Genomic DNA, 25597 nt, shown 5'->3' on the forward strand with positions numbered 1-25597 from the left:
CTCTCCCTCCCTTCAGCCTGGGGAGCCATGCGGCAGCTCCCCACCCCAGGTCACCTCTGCTCCACCTCCTCCCCGAGCACGCCACCGCCGTTCTGATTCTCCCACCTCCCAGGCTTGTGGTGCCAATCAACTGTTTGGCGCTGCAAGCCTGGGAGGGAGAGAAGCAGAGCAGGGCGGCGTGCTCAGTGGAGGAGGTGGAGCAGGGGTGAGCTGGGGCGGGGAGCAGTTCCCCTGCATGCTGCCCCCCCCGTTAGTTGCTGCAGGCGGCCCTCCCTGCACCCCTCTACTCCAGCTCACCTCTGCTCCACCGCTTCCCTGGAGCATGCTTTTGGCTGCCCCCAACCACTTGGCGCCCTAGGCAGCCACCTACTTTGCCTAGTGGTTGCATCGACCTGGTTTGTTGCCAAGAAGGCTAACGGCATTTTGGGCTGTATAAGTAGTAGCACTGCCAGCGAAATGGGGGACGTGATCGTTTCCCTCTATTCAGCATTGGTGAGGCCTCATCTGGCGTACTGGGTCCAGTTTTGGGCCCCACACTACAAGAAGGATGTACAAAAATTGGAAAGAGGCCAGGTGAGGGCAACAAAAATGATTAGGGGACTGGAACACATGACTTATGAGGAAAGGCTGAGGGAACTGGGATTATTTAGTCTGCAGAAGCATGATAGCTGCTTTCAACTACCTGAAGGGGTGTTCCAAAGAGGATAGATCTAGACCATTCTCAATGGTAGCAGATGACAGAACAAGGAGTAATGGTCTCAAGTTGCAGTGGGGGAGGTTTAAGGTTGGATATTAGGAAAAACTTTTTCACTAGGAGGGTGGTGAAGCACTGGAATGGTTACCTAGGGAGGTGGTGGAATCTCCTTCCTTTGAGGTTTTTAAGGTCAGGCTTGACAAAGCCCTGGCTGGGATGACTTAGTTGGGGATTGGTCCTGCTTTGACCAGGGGGTTGGACTAGATGACCTCCTGAGGTCCCTTCCAACCCTGATATTCTATGATCATTTGGCCAACAACATGCTACAAAGCACCCAGCTAAGTTGCATGAATGCGCTATAAGACACTCCTCAATTATACAGAAAGACCAGCATATCTCCCCAGCCCTCAGCCTTCCACCTCAGAAATGTACTGTCTTACACTGCTCATGGCCTTCTCTTGAAAAGTGTAAGCTGATTAATTAGTTCACCACTTCATCAAAAATAAAGTGGACATGCACCTGACTTTGTCATGTGAGGAACTTTCCCAAGCACTTTGGACAAACTCACTACTAAGTATAAAACATTAAAATAAGTTTATTAACTACAGAAAGATAGATTTTAAGTGAGTATAATTTTTGGGCACAGAGGTCAAAAATGGTTACATAACAAAAGAAAATAGACTCTCAGTCTCAATTCTAATTTGAGTACACTAAGCAAGAATTGGATCAAAAACCTTTTCTCACCTGATGGTTGCTCCAGGCAATGTTGAGTTCTTAATACACAAACTGAATTCCCTCTCAGCCTGGGACCAATATCCCCAGTTCAAAGTCTTTGTCTTCCAGACAATCTTCCAGGTGTTGAGATTACAGAACAGAGAGGACAAGTGGTGGTGTCTTTGACCCTCATTTATATTTTTTCTCCCGGTGCTAGAAAGATCCTTGCTGTGATGCTGGGGTTAGTTAGCCCCCAATATGGCTATGCAGCACTGGAGCAGCAGTTTGCCTCCTGCGTCTTGTGGTAGGCGTTCTACAGCTCCTTCACTTTGACCCTGCACCGCAGTGTGTCCCTGTCATGGCCCCTTTCTATCATGCATCATGAAATCTGTCCTTAGGTATCATAATTCCTATGGCTGGAGCACAGCTGGGACTGGACAGCCTCCTCTCCCCAAATGCTGATGAGGTCCAGCAGCTCGGCATTGCTCCAAGCGGAGGATCACCTGGTGCATGGAGCAGGCATGGTCACCTGGAAAGATGCGCTGAGACTACTGCATGCATCACCGAGCGAACAGGGAGGGGACTTTCAAAATTCCCAAGGAATTTAAGGGGGGGGTGTTTCACGGTTGGTAACCTGAGGGCAGTGCAGTAGAGTTCAAACTGATGACCAGAGAGGCGAGAACAGGGATTGTGGGACACTTCCCGGAGGCCAATTGCAGCACTGCAATCCACCAGGGTGTCTACACTGGCACCGCGCCGCTGTAACCCTGGTGCAGACAGCTCTACGCCGCTCGTCGGGGTGGTTTTTTTGCAGCGCTGCAACTGCACAGTTTCTGCGCGCTAAGTGGCTTGGCCGTGCGTACACCTGAGAAGTTACACTGCAGAAAGCTGCTTTACTGTGCAGAAACTTGCCAGTGTAGACAAGTCCGTAGATGGCTTACATAAGAATGCAAGATTGGTCATACAGAGTCAGACCAATCTCAAGTTGCAGTGGGGGAGGTTTAGATTGGATATTAGGAAAAACTTTTTCACTAAGAGGGTGGTGAAACACTGGAATGCGTTACCTAGGGAGGTGGTAGAATCTCCTTCCTTAGAGGTTTTTAAGGTCAGGCTTGACAAAGCCCTGGCTGGGATGATTTAACTGGGAATTGGTCCTGCTTTGAGCAGGGGGTTGGACTAGATGACCTTCTGGGGTCCCTTCCAACCCTGATATTCTATGATTCTATGATTCAATGGTCCATGGAGCCCAGTGTGCTTCTGGAGAGTGACCAGTGACAGATGCATCCAAGGGAATGAACAGAACAGGCTTGTTGACCTGCAAGGTGATGGTCTTTCACCCTTATCTTTAACTTTGTTGTTGATTCCTACTTATCCTATCTTACCACACCTCCCCTGAGGTCTCTGGGCAAATCAGGTGTGAACCACTCCTTTGATACAGATGTGTCCCAAACCAGCTGAATTGAGGCAGACTTTGGGCCAATGTCAGTCTGGAAAAGGCCTGCTTAACCCAGCAGGTTTCTCAAAGTATCCGTTGCTGTGAACTGCATGTAGTGTGGATGTGTGAACCCCAAAGATACTAAACATGAAAGAAACACAAGGCCAGTTCTGAGGAGGTTTCCAGAGCCAGGCCTGAGAGTTAAATAGCTGTGGTCAAAAGAAAAAGGGGCCTCAGCACCTATAAAAATAACTGGTTGCAAAAACAAAACAAAAATTAAATTAAAAAACCAAACCAAATAAAAAAAAACAAAAGCTGCCATCACACATCCATCACCATTTTAGATTTTGACATCTCCTGCCTGATGTGACATCTTTGCTTTGTGAGCAAGAGACCTGGGGAACTCGGTGGCTGTTACCCTCTAACTGGGTAAAAGGTTCACATCTTGTCTGAAGTAATTTTGCTCTTAACAGAAGATTTATTTTAAAATTTATCAAAATAAATTCAATTTTTAATAGAACTAATTACAGTCTATACTGGGTCTCTATTCTCGTACATTCTATTTCTCTCACATATTCCCCCACTCTAATTCCTTTGGAGTGAGGTTTTAATTTCAGGATTAGCCAACATATCCTATATAGTAGGAGGGCGCAGGGAGAGAACTAGAAGAAAAGATGGATTATATTGTAACACTGAAAATTATCACATAATCAGCCTCTTACATTACACTAAGTAACTTCATGTTTAATTTCATTGTTGCTGGTAACAACTTATTCAACAATTACAAAATATAAACCAATTGGGCAGTTTTCTCTTAATTCCCATTTCCACCCAGTGAACTTTGTGTGAAGTCACATTCTACAATAAACTAGGAGCCTTCCATTTCTGTGAGTTCATTTCTCCCTGGGTCTTCTCCCATAAGTGTGGGTGGAAGGGGTCTCAAACTACATGGGAAGGTTGCACCATGAGAAAAACCACCTGTGCTCTATTTTCACACTTACTAATCTTTCAGAGTAGCAGGAGGTGGAGAAGAGATACAAATGAATTAGACTCAAGAGCAAAACTAACGGACTAAACAACAGACTCTGGACTCAGCATTCATGTATCCTGCAGTCTGAACTTGGAATCTAATACATTCCCCCATAGGCATGGAATGGCTCTGAAGGAATCAGCTGTTTCTCTCTGTGCTAAATGAAACTTTGGATCCAAATGGTAAAAGACAGTTGTTCCCAATTTAATCATGGCATCCTATAGGAGTGTGATCAGTGCCACTTAACTAGGTAGCAGAGTTCTAAAAATAGTTTACCTGGGCCACAGGTCACCATAGCGTTCATCTCTGGGGTGAAAATCAACCACTCATACCTGCAATTTCTACCTGAGTTCTTGTCAAATCTTTGACCTTACTTGGAGTAATTTTACACTTCTCTGGTGTAGAATTCTTCACCAACCACACAACAAATCAGTAGCGATAGTGAGGTATAACTCCCCCAAATATGCCCTTTTATTTCTTTAATCTGGTGGCACATATTTAAATTAGGAACTAAATTCAGGTGTGTTTTAGAATCCCTGTAAGACACCAAATGTCAGGTACCTATTAAAAATAGGTATCTTTCTGCAGCTCTATCACATTCAACACAGATTTCATTTTCTACACATTTGCAGCATCTCCCAGGGGTGAGCGGAACAGAAATGTCACTTTCACTTTTCCCATCTCTACCTAGCTAGGGATTGCATTTCCCAAATAATAGGCAACATGCACCTGATTAGGAAGGAGCTATCTTCAGGAGCGACCTCCTGCAGGGCCTGGGCCACAACTGCTTTGGGAGCCAAATGCATGGGTATTTTGCTTAGCCCTGGTCTACACTAGGAGTTTAGGTCAAATTTAGCAGAGTTAAATCGATGTAAACCTGCACCCATTCACACGATGAAGCCCTTTTTTTTGACTTAAAGGGCTCTTAAAATCGATTTCCTTAATCCACCTCTGACAAGTGGATTAGCGCTTAAATCGGCCTTGCCAGGTCGAATTTGGGGTACTGTGGACGCAATTAGACGGTATTGGCCTCCGAGAGCTATCCCAGAGTGCTCTATTGTGACTGCTCTGGACAGCACTCTCAACTCAGATGCACTAGCCAGGTAGACAGGAAAAGGCCTGCAAACTTTTGAATTTCAATTTCCTGTTTGCATGGTCACCTGCAGCTTGCCACGCTGGCCAGAGCTCATCAGCAGAGGTGACCATGCAGAGCTCATCAGCAGAGGTGACCATGATGGAGTCCCAGAATCGCAAAAGAGCTCTAGCATGGACCGAACGGGAGGTACGGGATCTGATAGCTGTATGGGGAGAGGAATCAGTGCTATCAGAACTCCGTTCCAGTTTTTGAAATGCCAAACCATTTGTCAAAATCTCCCAGGGGATGAAGGACAGAGGCCATAACACGGACCCGAAGCAATGCCGCGTGAAACTTAAGGAACTGAGGCAAGCCTACCAGAAAACCAGAGAGGCAAACGGCCGCTCCGGGTCACAGCCCCAAACATGCCACTTCTATGATGAGCTGCATGCCATTTTAGGGGGTTCAGCCACCACTACCCCACCCGTGTTGTTCGACTCCTTCAATGTACATGGAGGCAACAAAGAAGCAGGTTTTGGGGGTCATAGAATAACAGAGTTGGAAGGGACCTCTGGAGGTCATCTAGTCCAACCCCCTGCCCAGAGCAGGACCAATCCCAACTAAATCATCCCAGCCAGGGCTTTGTCAAGCCTGACCTTAAAAACTTCTAAGGAAGGGGATTCCACCACCTCCCTAGGTAACGCATTCCAGTGTTTCACCATCCTCTTAGTGAAAAAGTTTTTCCTAATATCCAACCTAAACCTCCCCCACTGCAACTTGAGACCATTACTCCTTGTCCTGTCATCTGCTATCACTGAGAATAGTCTAGATCCATCCTCTTTGGATCCACCTTTCAGGTAGTGAAAAGCAGCTATCAAATCCCTCCTCATTCTTCTCTTCCGTAGACTAAACAATCCCAGTTCCTTCAGCTTCTCCTCATAACTCATGTGTTCCAGTCCCCTAATCATTTTGGTTGCCCTTCGCTGGACTCTCTCCAATTACTCCATGTCCTTCTTGTAGTGTGGGGCCCAAAACTGGACACAGTACTCCAGATGAGGCCTTACCAATGTCGAATAGAGGGGAATGATCACGTCCCTCGATCTGCTGGCAATGCCCCTACATATACATCCCAAAATGCCATTGGTCTTCTTGGCAGTAAGGGCACACTGTTGACTCATATCCAGCTTCTCGTCCACTGTCACCCCTAGGTCCTTCTCTGCAGAATTGCTGCCGAGCCATTCAGTCCCTAGTCTGTAGCGGTGCATTGGATTCTTCCGTCCTAAGTGCAGGACTCTGCACTTGTCCTTGTTGAACCTCATCAGATTTCTTTTGGCCCAATCCTCCAATTTGCCTAGGGCCCTCTGTATCCTATCCCTACCCTCCAGCATATCTACCACTCCTCCCAGTTTAGTGTCCTCTGCAAACTTGCTGAGGGTGCAATCCACACCATCCTCCAGATCATTAATGAAGATATTGAACACAACTGGCCCCAGGACCGACCTTTGGGGCACTCCACTAGATACCGGCTGCCAACTAGACATGGAGCCATTGATCACTACCTGTTGAGCCCGACAATCTAGCCAACTTTCTACCCACCTTGTAGTGCATCCATCCAGCCCATACTTCTTTAACTTGCTGACAAGAATACTGTGGGAGACTGTGTCAAAAGCTTTGCTAAAGTCGAGAAATAACACGTCCACTGCTCTCTCTTCATCCACAGAACCAGTTATCTCACTGCCAGTAGGACTGAATCGCCAAGAGACGAAACAAGGGAAATGACCTGGCTGAGTCACTCCCATGTTTGCCCAGGTGCCCGATTAAAAGAGCACCCAGGACTACGTCGATGACGGCTACCAGTCATACTGCACTGTCTACTGCCAAAAGGCAATTAACTGCTGCTGTGTAGCAATGAAGTACCACGTCTGCCAGCACCCAGGAGACATATGGTGACGGTGAGCTGAGCGGGCTCCATGCTTGCCGTGGTATGGCGTCTGCACAGGTAACTCAAGAAAAAAGGCACAAAACGATTGTCTGCCCTTGCTTTCACGGAGGGCGGGAGGGAACGGGGCCTGACGATATGTACCCAGAACCACCCGTGACAATGTTTTAGCCCCATCAGGCACTGGGATTTCTACCCAGAATTCAAATGGGAGGCAGAGACTGCGGGAACTGTGGGATAGCCACCCACAGTGCAACGCTCCGGAAGTCGACAGTTGCCTCAGTACTGTGGACACACTCCGCCGACTACATGTACTTAGAGCACTTGTGTGGGGATACACCACAATCAACTGTATAAAACCGCTTTCTACAAAACCGACTTCTATAAATTCGACCTAATTTCGTAGTGTAGACATACCCTTAGTTACAAGTCATTTACTAGGGAATCCTCTTCCCAGCCCTTTAGAAAAAATATTGACCTAACCAATTGAACAACAGGGGATTGGGATGGTGACGGGGAATGAAACAATTTGTTCCTGAAGGGGAAACTTGATGACCTAGAATTGCTTTGAAATGGGGAACAGTATAAACCTGATGCTCAGGGTTTGTTTAGATGCGGAAAAGTGATGGAGTTTAGGTCAGGCCAAGGGGAAAGCTAATGCCAACCACTGCACCTGGGCTGCATCTGCACTACAACTATAATTGTCTTTTTACACCAAGATCACTAACTTGAGCTGCCAACGCCATGTACAGTCCTAGTGGATGTAAGGGACAGGTAGTTTTTGCCTCAGTGTACTTGTTGGGATCAAACTTCTTTCTCCCACCTGGAGCTGATGAACATTCCTGGAAGGAGGAACACACACTCCTATGACTCAAAAGGAAAGGAGTTGATAGAAAAGATCACAGGACTGACCCCAAAGAAGGGTGAGCTGCAAAAGGCAGAAGCAGGCAACTCATCTGGTGGAGCTGAGAGACAACGGTGAAGATGGTGAAAGATTACTATGTGGGAATTAGCAAATGTGATTTAAAAAAAAAATCTTTGGCCAGCCTTAGTCAAGGCATTTATTACAGTTCTTTCCCATGTGGGTTTTCTGATGTTTAATAACGCTTGAGCTCCAACTGAAGCGTTTCCCACACTCAGAGCATCCATAAGGTTTCTCGTCTGTGTGGATTGTCCTATGTCTGATAAGGTTTGAGCTCCGATTAAAGCATTTCCCACAGTCAGAGCATGTGTAGGGCCTCTCTCCACTGTGGATTCTCTGATGTGTGGTAAGGGCTGAGCTATAACTGAAGCTTTTCCCACACTCAGAGCATGTGTAGGGCATCTCTCCACTGTGGATTCTCTGATGGGTGGTAAGAGCTGAGCTATAACTGAAGTGTTTCCCACACTCAGAGCACGTGTAGGGTTTCTCTCCGGTGTGGATTCTACGATGTATGCTAAGGTGCGAGTGCCAACTAAAGGTTTTCCCACACTCAGAGCACATGTAGGGTGTCTCTCCTGTGTGGATTCTCTGATGTGTCATAAGGTGTGATCTCTGATGGAAGCTTTTCCCGCACTCAGAGCATGTGTATGGCCTCTCTCCGCTGTGGATTCTCTGATGTGTGATAAGTCTTGAGCTCTGACTGAAGCTTTTCCCGCACTCAGAGCATGTGTAGGGCGTCTCTCCGCTGTGGATTCTCTGATGTGTGATAAGCCTTGAGCTATAACTGAAGCTTTTCCCACACTCAGAGCATGTGAAGGGCATCTCTCCAGTGTGGATTCTCTGATGTGTGATAAGGTTTGAACTCTGATTGAAGCTTTTCCCGCACTCAGCGCACGTGTAGGGTTTCTCTCCTGTGTGGATTCTCTGATGTGTGGTAAGGTGCGAGTGACAACTAAAACTTTTCCCACATTGAGAACATATGTAGGGTGTCTCTCCTGTGTGCATTCTCTGATGTGTGATAAGGTTTGAGCTCTGATTGAAGCTTTTCCCACACTCAGAGCACGTGTAGGGTTTCTCTCCTGTGTGAATTCTACGATGTATGCTAAGGTGTGAGTGCCAACTAAAGCTTTTCCTGCACTCAGAGCATGTGTAGGACGTCTCTCCATTGTGGATTCTCTGATGTGTGGTAAGGGCTGAGCTCTGATTGAAGATTTTCCCGCACTCATGGCATGCGCAGCATGTCTCTTCCAAGTTAATTCTCTCACATTTAATAAGGTCTGAGTGGCTACTGAAGTTTTCCTCTGGCCTTTGCTGACTCTCACAGGCTTTTGCTTTTTCTGGGAGTGCACAACTCCCGGAATCATTCTCTTTGGATCTTCCTGATAACATTCTATAGGATTTTACTTCCTCAGCATCTTCCTGCTGGGGTGTCTCCTCATTCTCACTCACCATCCCAATGCTTGATGAGAGAGAATCCACACACAGATCACTCCCTGTGCTGGAGAGAAAGGAAATCTCAGAGAGAAGAATGGGAAAAGGGATGAACAAACCAAAATATGTGCGGGAGAGATCAAACCTATCAGGAGCTGATTTTCCCCAAACCCTTCCCCAGAGGAGAGAGAGGAAGGGATCAGTTCTGGGTCCGCATCTCACCAGAACTCTCAGAGGAAAGCAAGATTGGGGAGGAACCTGCTGCCAGTTGTCAGTTAGGGTAGGTGGGAAGCCATGAGTGACATCTGCCTAATGATTCCACATCTGCAGGGAACAATCCTGAACTTGGAGAGCTCACAAGGTCTTTGTAGTGCATCCCAAATATTTCCTGTATTCACAGACAGTTTTTGAGTTGATTTAACCAATTCCTCACCTGTGCAGGCAGCTCTCGGGAGCACTTCTTTCTCAGAGCCGTGGGGGTCTGGGAACCACGGGTCTTCCCCTCATTCCAGCTGCGAGATCTGATCAGGTTTGGAAACTGGAAACCCTGCTCAAGGCAAAGAAAATAAGGGAGGTCAGTGGAATTTGTGGGACAGTTGTCACAAGGAATATTCCATGGTTTTAACCTCAGCTCTTGGCTCAAAGTATCAGAAGAGTTATTATTGTTATAAATCATATTCATTACCTTAGTGCCTAAGGACCAACTAACAGTCCGTTGTGCTAGACACAGTACAAACCCAGAACAGTAGATGGCCCATGTCTTGAAGAATTTACAATCTAAATAGACAAGGCAGACACAGACTGGGAGAAGGGGTATAACCCACCAGCCGAGTGAACTATGTGAAGGCAGAGTGACAGATCTGATGAACACAGGCATATATCTTGAGACTATTGTATTTAATGTTATGACTAGGGCCAGTGTTTTCTGGAAATTACTGCTATTACAATTTTTTTTTTCTGACATTACTCCTCATTTCTGGAATCACCCTTCATATCCAGAATTCCTCAACAGAGGGTGGGGCATGCAAGGTCACAACTCTCCAGATTTCTGCCCAGAGACACCTGACTCATCCCCAGGGTTTAGGGCAGAGGTGATGTGTGGGCAGAGCACACAGGGTCAAGCCCCCCACCCCCAGATTTCTGCCTGGAGACACCCGACTCCTCTCCAGGGCAGAGGCTGGCTTCTATTGAGACTTTCTACCAATTTCTTCCCTCCTCATACAAGTCTGGGCTCAGCAAAACCACTGTGGAGCTTCCCCTGGGCAGGCAGGGCACTTGGCAGTGGGATGCGGGATCCCTCATCATACTGCAGAGCAGAAGGCACTCGCACCTCCTCTCGGTTGTGTCCATAGCACCTCTCCCCTGCAAACAGTTGGCTCTAGGCTCTCAATGCTCAGTGTCTGGGCCCCACTTCCCCCACACAGATGGCTCCTGCTGCCTCCCCCAAATGCACTTTCATGCTGTAAAGGATTATACATTGCTCATGTTTGTCAATAGAAAATAACAGAACGCCACTAGCCATCACCTTCAGCCCCCAACTAAAATCCCTCCAACGCATTATTAAGGACCTACAACCTATCCTGAAGGATGACCCAACACTCTCACAAATCTTGGGAGACAGGCCAGTCCTTGCCTACAGACAGCCCCCCAACCTGAAGCAAATACTCACCAGCAACCACATACCACACAACAGAACCACTAACCCAGGAACGTAATCCTTGCAACGAAGCCTGTTGCCAACTGTGCCCACATATGTATTCAGGAGACACCATCACAGGGCCTAACCACATCAGCCACACTATCAGAGGCTCGTTCACCTGCACATCCACCAATGTGATATATGCCATCATGTGCCAGCAATGCCCCTCTGCCATTTACATTGGTCAAACTGGACAGTCTCTACGTAAAAGAATAAATGGACACAAATCAGATGTCAAGAATTATAACATTCATAAACCAGTCGGAGAACACTTCAATCTCTCTGGTCACGCGATTACAGACAAGAAAGTTGCTATATTACAACAAAAAAACTTCAAATCCAGACTCCAGCGAGAAACTGTTGAATTGGAATTCATTTGCAAATTGGATACAATTAACTTAGGCTTGAATAGAGACTGGGAGTGGCTAAGTCATTATGCAAGGTAACCTATTTCCCCTTGTTTTTTCCTACCCCCCCCCCGACGTTCTTGTTAAACCCTGGATTTGTGCTGGAAATGGCCCACCTTGATTATCATACACATTGTAAGGAGAGTGGTCACTTTAGATAAGCTATTACCAGCAGGAGAGTGGGTTTGTGTGTGTGTGGGGGGGGGGGTGTGAAAAAACCTGGATTTGTGCTGGAAATGGCCCAACTTGATTATCATACACATTGTGAAGAGAGTGATCACTTTAGATAAGCTATTAGCAGCAGGAGAGTGGGGTGGGAGGAGGTATTTTTTCATGCTTTGTGTGTATATAAAAAGATCTTCTACACTTTCCACAGTACGCATCCGATGAAGTGAGCTGTACCTCACGAAAGCTCATGCTCAAATAAATTGGTTAGTCTCTAAGGTGCCACAAGTACTCCTTTCCTTTTTGTGAATACAGACTAACACGGCTGTTACTCTGAAATCTGTTTTCATTGCCAGCAAACACTGGCCCTAGTTATGACTGTTATCGCTATATTTGAGCCAGCCCTTGAAAGCATGAACACTTCACAGACTATGATGCTGAGATGGGTCAGATGATTCCTGTGCAAGCTGGTGTCACTAAGGGGTGATGAATGCCAGATCTCAAGGTAGTTATGCAGCTCTCCAGCTTTTGAAGCTTTGCCCCACGCAGAAAGGGACAGTGACTGATTTTACCTCTTTTAGGAGACTGAAGAAGAGACAGACTGACTTTTTGGGGAGAAACAGCCAAATTTGAGCTGACTGAGGGGGTTCTTTTTGGGCTACAAACTAACATGACCTGATAACAAGATGTAAGCCTTTAAGGAAGGTTTTAATACACTTTGGAACTGACCAGGGATTCCCACGAGGACTGATAATGGGGCAATAGTAAATACACATTTAGATCCTTTTCTTGTTTTATATCTTTTCCCCATAAGGCTTAACCTGTGGCACACTGTCATGGATCCATAGGATCTGTGCTATGCCCCGGATATTGAAGAGTCCTTGGGAGGTGCCCCTTGAGTGCACTAGACCCCCAAGGGGTCCCACTCTTCCACAAGCATAGACCATGTAGCTTCAACACCTGAGACTGAGGACATGTCTACACTTACCTCCGGAGTGATTGATCCAGCGGGGATCGATCTATCATGTCTAGTGAAGACATGCTAAATCGACTACCGAGCGCTCTCCCATCAACTCTAGTACTCCACCAATATGAGAAGTGTAGGCGGAGTCGACAGGGGAAGACACTGTGGTAAGTAGCTCTAAGTATGTCAACTTCAGCTATGTTATTTTCATAGCGGAAGTTGCATAACGTAGACCAATGTAGCTGGTTCTCCCCCACCCCCACCCCCACCATAGACCAGGCCTGAGCCTCTGGCTTCAACACTCCTATTTCAACCTGTGAGCTCTGCCAGCAGCTCAAGCTGAACTACACTCCTGTTCAGAGACTGTTCCTCATTCATGCTTCAATGCACCTCAGCAAGTTTTTGCTGTGACACTGGGCAGACATTTAAAACATACCAGGGTTTATTAGTCAACCGAAACACAGCATTGGAAAGTCCTTAGATTAGGACAGAGAAGCAAAGAAGACAATATAGTCCAGACTGGCCAACGCCCTTGAGCCATGCTGCTATAGAAAACAATCTCATTTCCTTTCACTGTGCCTGTTGTGGCAGAGCACCGGCTTTGCCTTGGAGGGTCCTGCGCTTTCAGGCGGTTAGGGTTTGCCTCAGAGGTTTCCCCGGACCCACAATGTAGCCTCTCTCCCCTCCTAGAGGCAAGGGTTACAGTTTACTGAGTCACCTTCATCATCGGCCAGTCAATGGGTTTGGTGTAAGAACCCTCTCTAGTCCCTGTCTTCCTTCTCAGGAAGCGTTTGCGCAGACAGGGATTGGGAGGAAGTTCTGTCACACTGTGAAGCACAGAGTGACCTTATTCCAGTACAGGCCTAGCCCTCTCCCACCAGGGTGTAACCCTTTGAGAGAGGGTGAAACCCTCCCAGTAACAGAGTCTCTCTGTTACACTTATCAAGTCTGCGGATGATACCAAGCTAGGAGGGGTTGTGAGTGCTTTAGAGGATAGGATTAAAATTCAAAATGATCTGGGCAAACTGGAGAAATGGTCTGATGTAAACAGGATGAAATTTAATAAGGACAAATGCAAAATACTCCACTTAGGAAGGAACAATCAGTTGCACACATACAAAACGGGAAATGACTGCCTAGGAAGGAGTACTGTGGAAAGGGATCTGGAGGTCATAGTGCATCACAAGCTAAATATAAGTCAACAGTGTAACGCTGTTTCAAAAAATGCAAACATCATTCTGGGATGTATTAGCAAGAGTATTGTAAGCAAGACATGAGAAGTAATTCTTCCACTCTACTCTGTGCTGATTAGGCCTCAACTGGAGTATTGTGTCCAGTTCTCAGTGCCACATTTCAGGAAAGATGTGGACAAACTGGCAAAAGTCCAGAGAAGACCAATAAAAATTATTAAAGGTCTAGAAAACATGACCTATGAGAGAAAATTGGGTTTGTTTAGTCTGGAGAAGAGAAGACTGAGAGGAGACATGATCACAGTTTTCAAGTACATAAAAGGTTGTTACAAGGAGGAGTGAGAAAAATTGTTCTTCTTAACCTCTGAGAATAGGACAAGAATTTAGTTTGGACCTTAGAAAAAGTTTTCTGTCAGAGCGGTTTGCACTGGAATAAATTGCCTAGGAAGGTTGTGGAATCTCCATCATTGGGGATTTTTAAGAGCAGGCTGGACAAACACTTGTCAGGGATTATCTAGATAATACTTAGTCCTGCCTTGAGTGGAGGGGACTGAACTGGATGACCTCTCGAAGTCCCTTCCAGTTCTGTGATTCTATGAACCAAAGGCCAGAGAAGAGCAGAATCGAGCGGCGGCGAACCAGCTGAGCAGCGGGGAACAGCAGAGCAGCACACAGCAGGAGTTTGCCTGGGATTGGTGAGTATCCGAGTGCGTGTTTGCTGAGTAAGTATCCGAGTGTGTGTCTGCTGGGAGGGCAGTGTGAGAGCCTGAGCCTGCAGCTGGTAGCCTGCAGGGGGCGGGCACTGGGGCTGTCTGTTTGTTTCAAGGAAGCCTGGCTATTTAAAAATAGCCAGAGCTTCGCGAACCAGCTGAGTGGCGGCGAACCAGCTGAGCAGCGGGGAACAGCAGAACAGCACACAGCAGGAGTTTGCCTGGGAGTTCACCTGGAGTGAGCCCAGTGAGGCTTACATCTTGCCAATTTCTCTGAGGAAGCTCATAGTAGGAAGGTGATATGGAAGCGGGGGGTTCAGCTGTTGTGACCTGCACTAGATGTGCCATGTTTGTCTTTCTTCCACAGGACAGAAGCGACTTTGTCTGTAGAAAGTGCAGGCTGGTCTCCATATTGGAAGAGAAGATTGAAGGTCTGGAGCAACAGATAACGACCCTGCGTTGCATACGAGAAATGGAGGATTTTCTGGACAAAAGTCAGGATATGCTTCTACGGGCACAAAGCTCTAAAGATTTAGGGCAGGTTGCACAGCGGAGCCAAGAGGCCAGTGAAGGAGCTTGGCAACATGTGATCTCCAGAAGAAGGGGGAATGTCCGGGTTCCAGCAATGCGGACACAGGTAACTAACCGCTTTCATGTTCTCTCCACAGGTACCATTGCGGAGAGTGGACCAGATGATAGGTCTGGGGGGAGAAAGCAGGAGACTCCGCTGGTTGGAAGGCATGAGATGCACTGTCCTGAGATGGGGGGTTCCACGACCACCACTCCCAAGAGAAGGAGGCAGGTGGTGGTGGTCGGGGACTCTCTCCTTCGGGGGACTAAGTCATCTATCTGCCGCCCTGACCGGGAAAACCGAGAAGTCTGCTGCTTGCCGGGGGCTAAGATTCACGATGTGACGGAGAGTCTGCCGAAACTCATCAAGCCCTTGGATCGCTACCCCTTCCTGCTTCTCCACGTGGGCACCAATGATACTGCCAAGAATGACCTTGAGCGGATCACAGCGGACTACGTGGCTCTGGGAAGAAGAATAAAGGAGTTTGAGGCGCAAGTGGTGTAACTCGTCCATCCTCCCCGTGGAAGGAAAAGGCCTGGGTAGGGACCGTCGAATTATGGAAGTCAACGAATGGCTACGCAGGTGGTGTCGGAGAGAAGGCTTTGGATTCTTTGACCATGGGATGGTGTTCCATGAAGGAGGACTGCTAGGCAGAGACGGGCTCCACCTTACGAAGAGAGGGAAGAGCATCTTTGCGAGCAGGCTGGCTAACCTAGTGAGGAGGGCTTTAAACTAGGTTCACCGGGGGAAGGAGACCAAAGCCCTGAGGTAAGTGGGAAAGCGGGATACCGGGAGGAAGCACAGGCAGGAATGTCTGTGAGGGGAGGGCTCCTGCCTCATACTGAGAATGAGGGGCGATCAGCAGGTCATCTCAAGTGCTTATACACGAATGCACAAAGCCTTGGAAACAAGCAGGGAGAACTGGAGGTCCTGGTGATGTTAAGGAATTATGACGTGACTGGAATAACAGAGACTTGGTGGGATAACTCACATGACTGGAGTACTGTCATGGATGGTTATAAACTGTTCAGGAAGGACAGGCAGGGCAGAAAAGGCGGGGGACTAGCACTGTATGTAAGGGAGCAGTATGACTGCTCAGAGCTCCGGTACGAAACTGCAGAAAAACCTGAGTGTCTCTGGATTAAGTTTAGAAGTGTGAGCAACAAGAGTGATGTAGTGGTGGGAGTCTGCTATAGACCACCGGACCAGGGGGATGAGGTGGATGAGGCTTTCTTCTGGCAGCTCGCAGAAGCTACTAGATCGCACGCCCTGGTTCTCATGGGTGACTTTAATTTTCCTGATATCTGCTGGGAGAGCAATACAGCGGTGCATAGATAATCCAGGAAGTTTTTGGAAAGCGTAGGGGACAATTTCCTGGTGCAAGTGCTGGAGGAGCCAACTAGGGGGGGAGCTTTTCTTGACCTGCTGCTCACAAACCGGGAAGAATTAGTGGGGGAAGCAAAAGTGGATGGGAATCTGGGAGGCAGTGACCATGAGTTGGTTGAGTTCAGGATCCTGACACAGGGAAGAAAGGTAAGCAGCAGGATACGGACCCTGGACTTCAGGAAAGCAGACTTCGACTCCCTCAGGGAACAGATGGGTAGGATCCCCTGGGGGACTAACATGAAGGGGAAAGGAGTCCAGGAGAGCTGGCTGTATTTCAAGGAATCCCTGTTGAGGTTACAGGGATAAACCATCCCGATGTGTCGAAAGAATAGCATATATGGCGGGCGACCAGCTTGGCTTAATGGTGAAATCCTAGTGGATCTTAAACATAAAAAAGAAGCTTACAAGAAGTGGAAGGTTGGACATATGACCGGGGAAGAGTATAAAAATATTGCTCGGGCATGTAGGAATGAAATCAGGAGGGCCAAATCGCACCTGGAGCTGCAGCTAGCCAGAGATGTCAAGAGTAACAAGAAGGGTTTCTTCAGGTATGTTGGCAACAAAAAGAAAGCCAAGGAAAGTGTGGGCCCCTTACTGAATGAGGGAGGCAACCTAGTGACAAAGGATGTGGAAAAAGCTAATGTACTCAATGCTTTTTTTGCCTCTGTCTTCACTAACAAGGTCAGCTCCCAGACTGCTGCGCTGGGCATCACAACATGGGGAATAGATGGCCAGCCCTCTGTGGAGAAAGAGGTGGTTAGGGACTATTTAGAAAAGCTGGACGTGCACAAGTCCATGGGGCCGGACGAGTTGCATCCAAGTGTGCTAAAGGAATTGGCAGCTGTGATTGCAGAGCCATTGGCCATTATCTTTGAAAACTTGTGGCGAATGGGGGAAGTCCCGGATGACTGGAAAAAGGCTAATGTAGTGCCAATCTTTAAAAAAGGGAAGAAGGAGGATCCTGGGAACTACAGGCCAGTCAGTCTCACCTCAGTCCCCGGAAAAATCATGGAGCAGGTCCTCAAAGAATCAATCCTGAAGCACTTACATGAGAGGAAAGTGATCAGGAACAGTCAGCATGGATTCACCAAGGGAAGGTCATGCCTGACTAATCTAATCGCCTTCTATGATGTGATTACTGGTTCTGTGGATGAAGAGAAAGCAGTGGATGTATTGTTTCTTGACTTTAGCAAAGCTTTTGACACGGTCTCCCACAGTATTCTTGACAGCAAGTTAAAGAAGTATGGACTGGATGAATGCACTATAAGCTGGGTACAAAGTTGGCTAGATTGTCGGGCTCAACGGGTAGTGATCAATGGCTCCATGTCTAGTTGGCAGCCAGTGTCAAGTAGAGTGCCCCAGGGGTCGGTTCTGGGGCCGATTTTGTTCAATATCTTCATAAATGATCTGGAGGATGGTGTGGATTGCACTCTCAGCAAATTTGCGGATGATACTAAACTGGGAGGAGTGGTAGATACGCTGGAGGGTAGGGATAGGATACAGGGGGACCTAGACAAATTGGAGGATTGGGCCAAAAGAAATCTGATGAGGTTCAATAAGGATAAGTGCAGGGTCCTGCACTTAGGACGGAAGAACCCAATGCACAGCTACAGACTAGGGACCGAATGGCTAGGCAGCAGTTCTGCGGAAAAGGACCTAGGGGTGACAGTGGACGAGAAGCTGGATATGAGTCAGCAGTGTGCCCTTGTTGCCAAGAAGGCCAATGGCATTTTGGGATGTACAAGTAGGGGCGTAGCGAGCAGATCGAGGGACGTGATCGTTCCCCTCTATTCGACATTGGTGAGGCCTCATCTGGAGTACTGTGTCCAGTTTTGGGCCCCACACTACAAGAAGGATGTGGAAAAATTGGAGAGAGTCCAGCGAAGGGCAACAAAAATGATTAGGGGTCTGGAACACATGACTTATGAGGAGAGGCTGAGGGAACTGGGATTGTTTAGTCTGCAGAAGAGAAGAATGAGGGGGGATTTGATAGCTGCTTTCAACTACCTGAGAGGTGGTTCCAGAGAGGATGGTTCTAGACTATTCTCAGTGGTAGAAGAGGACAGGACAAGGAGTAATGGTGTCAAATTGCAGTGGGGGAGGTTTAGGTTGGATATTAGGAAAAACTTTTTCACTAGGAGGGTGGTGAAACACTGGAATGCGTTACCTAGGGAGGTGGTAGAATCTCCTTCCTTAGAAGTTTTTAAAGTCAGGCTTGACAAAGCCCTGGCTGGGATGATTTAATTGGGGATTGGTCCTGCTTTGAGCAGGGGGTTGGACTAGATGACCTCCTGAGGTCCCTTCCAACCCTGATATTCTATGATTCTATGAAAGGAGTCACTTTGGGGGGATTCTCTCTGTCATTGTACCCAACGCAGCTCTCTCAGGTTTGTAAACTTGTTTAATGCTCCAGCCTTAATATGTTTCAGAGGAGCAGCTGTGTTAGTCTGTATTCGCAAAAAGAATCATAGAATCATAGAATATCAGGGTTGGAAGGGACCCCAGAAGGTCATCTAGTCCAACCCCCTGCTCAAAGCAGGACCAATTCCCAGTTAAATCATCCCAGCCAGGGCTTTGTCAAGCCTGACCTTAAAAACCTCTAAGGAAGGAGATTCTACCACCTCCCTAGGTAACGCATTCCAGTGTTTCACCACCCTCTTAGTGAAAAAGTTTTTCCTAATATCCAATCTAAACCTCCCCCACTGCAACTTGAGACCATTACTCCTCGTTCTGTCATCTGCTACCATTGAGAACAGTCTAGAGCCATCCTCTTTGGAACCCCCTTTCAGGTAGTTGAAAGCAGCTATCAAATCCCCCCTCATTCTTCTCTTCTGCAGGCTAAACAATCCCAGCTCCCTCAGCCTCTCCTCATAACTCATGTGTTCCAGTCCCCTAATCATTTTTGTTGCCCTTCGCTGGACTCTCTCCAATTTATCCACATCCTTCTTGAAGTGTGGGGCCCAAAACTGGACACAGTACTCCAGATGAGGCCTCACCAATGTCGAATAGAGGGGAACGATCACGTCCCTCGATCTGCTCGCTATGCCCCTACTTATACATCCCAAAATGCCATTGGCCTTCTTGGCAACAAGGGCACACTGCTGACTCATATCCAGCTTCTCGTCCACTGTCACCCCTAGGTCCTTTTCTGCAGAACTGCTGCCTAGCCATTCGGTCCCTAGTCTGTAGCTGTGCATTGGGTTCTTCCGTCCTAAGTGCAGGACCCTGCACTTATCCTTATTGAACCTCATCAGATTCCTTTTGGCCCAATCCTCCAATTTGTCTAGGTCCTTCTGTATCCTATCCCTCCCCTCCAGCGTATCTACCACTCCTCCCAGTTTAGTATCATCCGCAAATTTGCTGAGAGTGCAATCCACACCATCCTCCAGATCATTTATGAAGATATTGAATAAAACCGGCCCCAGGACCGACCCCTGGGGCACTCCACTTGATACCGGCTGCCAACTAGACATGGAGCCATTGATCACTACCCGTTGAGCCCGACAATTTAGCCAGCTTTCTACCCACCTTATAGTGCATTCATCCAGCCCATACTTCCTTAACTTGCTGACAAGAATACTATGGGAGACCGTGTCAAAAGCTTTGCTAAAGTCAAGAAACAATACATCCACTGCTTTCCCTTCATCCACAGAACCAGTAATCTCATCATAAAAGGCGATTAGATTAGTCAGGCATGACCTTCCCTTGGTGAATCCATGCTGGCTGTTCCTGATCACTTTCCTCTCATGCAAGTGCTTCAGGATTGATTCTTTGAGGACCTGCTCCATGATTTTTCCAGGGACTGAGGTGAGGCTGACTGGCCTGTAGTTCCCAGGATCTTCCTTCTTCCCTTTTTTAAAGATTGGCGCTACATTAGCCTTTTTCCAGTCATCCGGGACTTCCCCGGTTCGCCACGAGTTTTCAAAGATAATGGCCAGTGGCTCTGCAATCACAGCCGCCAATTCCTTCAGCACTCTCGGATGCAACTCGTCCGGCCCCATGGACTTGTGCACGTCCAGCTTTTCTAAATAGTCCCTAACCGCCTCTATCTCCACAGAGGGCTGGCCATCTCTTCCGCATTTTGTGATGCCCAGCGCAGCAGTCTGGGAGCTGACCTTGTTAGTGAAAACAGAGGCAAAAAAAGCATTGAGTACATTAGCTTTTTCCACATCCTCTGTCACTAGGTTGCCTCCCTCATTCAGTAAGGGGCCCACACATTCCTTGGCTTTCTTCTTGTTGCCAACATACCTGAAGAAACCCTTCTTGTTACTCTTGACATCTCTGGCTAGCTGCAGCTCCAGGTGCGATTTGGCCCTCCTGATAACATTCCTACATGCCCGAGCAATATTTTTATACTCTTCCCTGGTCATATGTCCAACCTTCCACTTCTTGTAAGCTTCTTTTTTATGTTTAAGATCCGCTAGGATTTCACCATTAAGCCAAGTTGGTCGCCTGCCATATTTACTATTCTTTCGACTCATCGGGATGGTTTGTCCCTGTAACCTCAACAGGGATTCCTTGAAATACAGCCAGCTCTCCTGGACTCCTTTCCCCTTCAAGTTAGTCCCCCAGGGGATCCTGGCCATCCGTTCCCTGAGGGAGTCGAAGTCTGCTTTCCTGAAGTCCAGGGTCCGTATCCTGCTGCTTACCTTTCTTCCCTGCGTCAGGATCCTGAACTCAACCAACTCATGGTCACTGCCTCCCAGATTCCCATCCACTTTTGCTTCCCCCACTAATTCTACCCGGTTTGTGAGCAGCAGGTCAAGAAAAGCACCCCCCCTAGTTGGCTCCTCTAGCACTTGCGCCAGGAAATTGTCCCCTACGCTTTCCAAAAACTTCCTGGATTGTCTATGCACCGCTGTATTGCTCTCCCAGCAGATATCAGGAAAATTAAAGTCACCCATGAGAATCAGGGCATGCGATCTAGTAGCTTCCGTGAGCTGCCGGAAGAAAGCCTCATCCACCTCATCCCCCTGGTCCGGTGGTCTATAGCAGACTCCCACCACTACATCACTCTTGTTGCACACACTTCTAAACTTAATCCAGAGACACTCAGGTTTTTCTGCAGTTTCGTACCGGAGCTCTGAGCAGTCATACTGCTCCCTTACATACAGTGCTACTCCCCCACCTTTTCTGCCCTGCCTGTCCTTCCTGAACAGTTTATAACCATCCATGACAGTACTCCAGTCATATGAGTTATCCCACCAAGTCTCTGTTATTCCGATCACGTCATAGTTCCTTGACATCACCAGGACCTCCAGTTCTCCCTGCTTGTTTCCAAGGCTTTGTGCATTTGTATATAAGCACTTGAGATAACCTGTTGATCGCCCCTCATTGCCAGTATGAGGCAGGAGCCCTCCCCTCACAGACATTCCTGCCTGTGCTTCCTCCCGGTATCCCGCTTTCCCACTTACCTCAGGGCTTTGGTCTCCTTCCCCCGGTGAACCTAGTTTAAAGCCCTCCTCACTAGGTTAGCCAGCCTGCTGGCAAAGATGCTCTTCCCTCTCTTCGTAAGATGGAGCCCGTCTCTACCCAGCACTCCTCCTTCATGGAACACCATCCCATGGTCAAAGAAACCAAGGGATGAAACACAAGAAAAGGAGTACTTGTGGCACCTTAGAGACTAACCAATTTATTTGAGCATGAGCTTTTGTGAGCTACAGCATCCGATGAAGTGAGCTGTAGCTCACGAAAGCTCATGCTCAAATAAATTGGTTAGTCTCTAAGGTGCCACAAGTACTCCTTTTCACTTAAGGTGAGCTATTACCAGCAGGAGAGCGGCGGGGGGGGAAACAGCTTTTGTAGTGATATTTCCAGCAGTTGACAAGAACGTCTGAGGAACAGTGGCGGAGGGGGGACGGGGGAATAAACATGGGGAAATAGTTTTGTGTAATGACCCATCCACTCCCAGTCTTTTTTCAAGCCTAAGTTAATTGTATCCAGTTTGCAAATTAATTCCAATTCAGCAGTCTCTCATAGGAGTCTGTTTCTGAAGTTTTTCTGTTTCTGAAGAATTGCAACTTTTAGGTCTGTAATCAAGTGACCAAAGAGACTGAAGTGTTCTCCGACTGGTTTTTGAATGTTCTAATTCTTGACGTCTGATTTGCGTCCATTTATTCTTTTACGTAGAGACTGTCCAGTTTGACCAATGTACATGGCAGAGGGGCATTGTTGGCATTTGATGGCATATATCACATTGGTAGATGTGAAGGTGAACGAGCCTTTGATAGTGTGGCTGATGTGATTAGGCCCTATGATGGTGTCCCCTGAATAGATATGTGGACACAGTTGGCAACGGGCTTTGTTGCAAGGATAGGTTCCTGGGTTAGTGGTTCTGTTGTGTGGTTGCTGGTGAGTATTTGTTGCAGACTGGGGAGTTGTCTGTAAGCAAAGACTGGCCTGTCTCCCAAGATCTGAGAGTGTGATGGGTCGTTCTTCAGGATAGGATGTAGATCCTTGATGATGCGTTGGAGAGGTTTTAGTTGGGGGCTGAAGGTGATAGTTAGGTGCGTTCTGTTATTGTCTTTGTTGGGCCTGTCCTGTAGTAGGTGACTTCTGGGTACTCTTCTGGCTCTGTCAATCTGTTTCTTCATTTCAGCAGGTGGGTACTGTAGTTGTAAGAATGCTTGATAAGAGATATTGTAGGTGTTCGTCTCTGTCTGAGGGGTTGGAGCAAATGCGGTTGTATTGTAGAGCTTGGTTGTAGACACTGGATCGTGTGGTGTGATCTGGATGAAAGCTGGAGGCATGTAGGTAGGAATAGCAGTCAGTAGGTTTCTGGTATAGGGTGGTGTTTATGTGACCATTGCTTATTAGCACCTTAGTGTCCAGGAAGTGGATCTCTTGTGTGGACTGGTCCATGCTGAGGCTGATGATGGGATGGAAATTGTTGAAATCATGGTGGAATTCCTCAAGGGCTTCTTTGGACCTAGGGGTGACAGTGGACGAGAAGCTGGATATGAGTCAGCAGTGTGCCCTTGTTGCCAAGAAGGCCAATGGCATTTTGGGATGTATAAGTAGGGGCATAGCGAGCAGATCGAGGGACGTGATCGTTCCCCTCTATTCGACATTGGTGAGGCCTCATCTGGAGTACTGTGTCCAGTTTTGGGCCCCACACTACAAGAAGGATGTGGATAAATTGGAGAGAGTCCAGCGAAGGGCAACAAAAATGATTAGGGGTCTGGAACACATGACGTATGAGGAGAGGCTGAGGGAGCTGGGATTGTTTAGCCTGCAGAAGAGAAGAATGAGGGGGGATTTGATCGCTGCTTTCAACTACCTGAAAGGGGGTTCCAAAGAGGATGGCTCTAGACTGTTCTCAATGGTAGCAGATGACAGAACGAGGAGTAATTGTCTCAAGTTGCAGTGGGGGAGGTTTAGATTGGATATTAGGAAAAACTTTTTCACTAAGAGGGTGGTGAAACACTGGAATGCGTTACCTAGGGAGGTGGTAGAATCTCCTTCCTTAGCGGTTTTTAAGGTCAGGCTTGACAAAGCCCTGGCTGGGATGATTTAACTGGGAATTGGTCCTGCTTCGAGCAGGGGGTTGGACTAGATGACCTTCTGGGGTCCCTTCCAACCCTGATATTCTATGATTCTATGATTCCATGGGTCCAGATGATGCAGATGTCATCAATGTAGCGCAAGTAAAGTAGGGGTGTTAGGGGATGAGAGCTTAGGAAGTGTTGTTCTAAGTCAGCCATAAAAATGTTGGCATACTGTGGGGCTATGCGGGTACCCATAGCAGTGCCGCTGATTTGAAGGTATACATTGTCCCCAAATGTGAAATAGTTATGGGTGAGGACAAAGTCACAAAGTTCAGCCACCAGGTTTGCATGACATTATCGGGGATACTGTTTCTGACGGCTTGTAGTCCATCTTTGTGTGGAATGTTGGTGTAGAGTGTATGGTGTAAAGACCCATAGTGGCCAGGATGGTGTTTTCAGGAAGATCACCAATGGATTGTAGTTTCCTCAGGAAGTCAGTGGTGTCTCAAAGATAGCTGGGAGTGCTGGTAGCGTAGGGTCTGAGGAGGGAGTCTACATAGCCAGACAATCCTGCTGTCAGGGTGCCAATTCCTGAGATGGTGGGGCGTCCAGAATTTCCAGGTTTATGGATCTTGGGTAGCAGATAGAATACCCCTGGTCGGGGTTCCAGGGGTGTGTCTGTGAGGATTTGTTCTTGTGCTTTTTCAGGGAGTTTCTTGAGCAAATGCTGTAGTTTCTTTTGGTAATCCTCAGTGGGATCAGAGGGTAATGGCTTGTAGAAAGTGGTGTTGGAGAGCTGCCTAGCAGCTTCTTGTTCATATTCTGACCTATTCATGATGACAGCACCTCCTTTGTCAGCCTTTTTGATTATGACGTCAGAGTTGTTTCTGAGGCTGTGGATGGCATTGTGTTCTGCACGGCTGAGGTTATGGGGCAAGTGATGCTACTTTTCCACAATTGCAGCCCATGCACGTCAGCGGAAGCACTATATGTAGAAGTCCAGTCTGTTGTTTCGACCTTCAGGAGGAGTCCACTCAGAATCCTTCTTTTTGTAGTGTTGGTAGGAAGGTCTCTGTGGGTTAGTATATTGTTTAGAGGTGTGTTGGAAATATTCCTTCAGTCGGAGACGTCAAAAATAGGATTCTTGGTCACTACAGAACTGTATCATGTTCGTGGGGGTGGAGGGGCAGAAGGAGAGGCCCTGATATAGGACAGAATCTTCTGCTGGGCTAAGAGTATAGTTGGATAGATTAACAGTATTGCTGGGTGGGTTAAGGGAACCACTGTTGTGGCCCCTTATGGCATGTAGTAGTTTAGATAGTTTAGTGTCCTTTTTCTTTTGTAGAGAAGCAAAGTGTGTTGTAAATGGCTTGTCTAGTTTTTGTAAAGTCCAGCCATGAGGAGGTTTGTGTAGAAGGTTGGTTTTTTATGAGAGTATCCAGTTTTGAGAGCTCATTCTTAATCTCTCCCTGTTTGCTGTAGAGGATGTTGATCAGGTGGTTCCGTAGTTTCTCTGAGAGCGTGTGGCATAAGCTGTCAGCATAGTCTGTATGGTATGTAGATTATAATGGATTTTTTACCTTCAGTCCTTTTGGTATGATGTCCATCTGTTTGCTCTTGGAAAGGAAGATGATGTCTGTCTGTATCTGTACGAGTTTTTTCATGAAGCTGATAGATTTCCACTCCATACGGCTAAATTCAGTGTCTTGCATAATGACAGGTTTCAGAGTAGCAGCTGTGTTAGTCTGTATTCACAAAAAGAAAAGGAGTACTTGTGG

At 47.4% G+C, this 25597-nt stretch overlaps 1 protein-coding gene across 5 annotated transcripts in view; it reads right to left on the reverse strand.

The window, feature by feature from the left end:
* Window positions 1-25597, reverse strand: part of LOC311513942 (uncharacterized protein) — a 59457-nt gene that overhangs the window by 28939 nt on the left and 4921 nt on the right. The window contains exons 2-4 of one of the 5 annotated variants that reach the window (XM_084616154.1): window positions 25400-25564; window positions 9674-9787; window positions 1306-9307 (exon numbers count right to left, since the gene is read on the reverse strand). In XM_084616154.1, the coding sequence (XP_084472280.1) occupies window positions 7936-9261 (1326 nt within the window). In that variant the 5' untranslated portion in view covers window positions 9262-9307; window positions 9674-9787; window positions 25400-25564 and the 3' untranslated portion in view covers window positions 1306-7935. Of the gene's footprint in view, window positions 1-1305; window positions 9308-9673; window positions 9788-10943; window positions 11098-25399; window positions 25565-25597 lie in introns of those variants that run through there. The other 4 variants (XM_084616155.1, XM_084616156.1, XM_084616153.1 and 1 more) reach the window with 4 other exon arrangements.

Source organism: Lepidochelys olivacea (assembly GCF_965140295.1).
Source record: "Lepidochelys olivacea isolate rLepOli2 genome assembly, chromosome: 28".
Classification (NCBI taxonomy): Eukaryota; Metazoa; Chordata; order Testudines; family Cheloniidae; genus Lepidochelys; species Lepidochelys olivacea.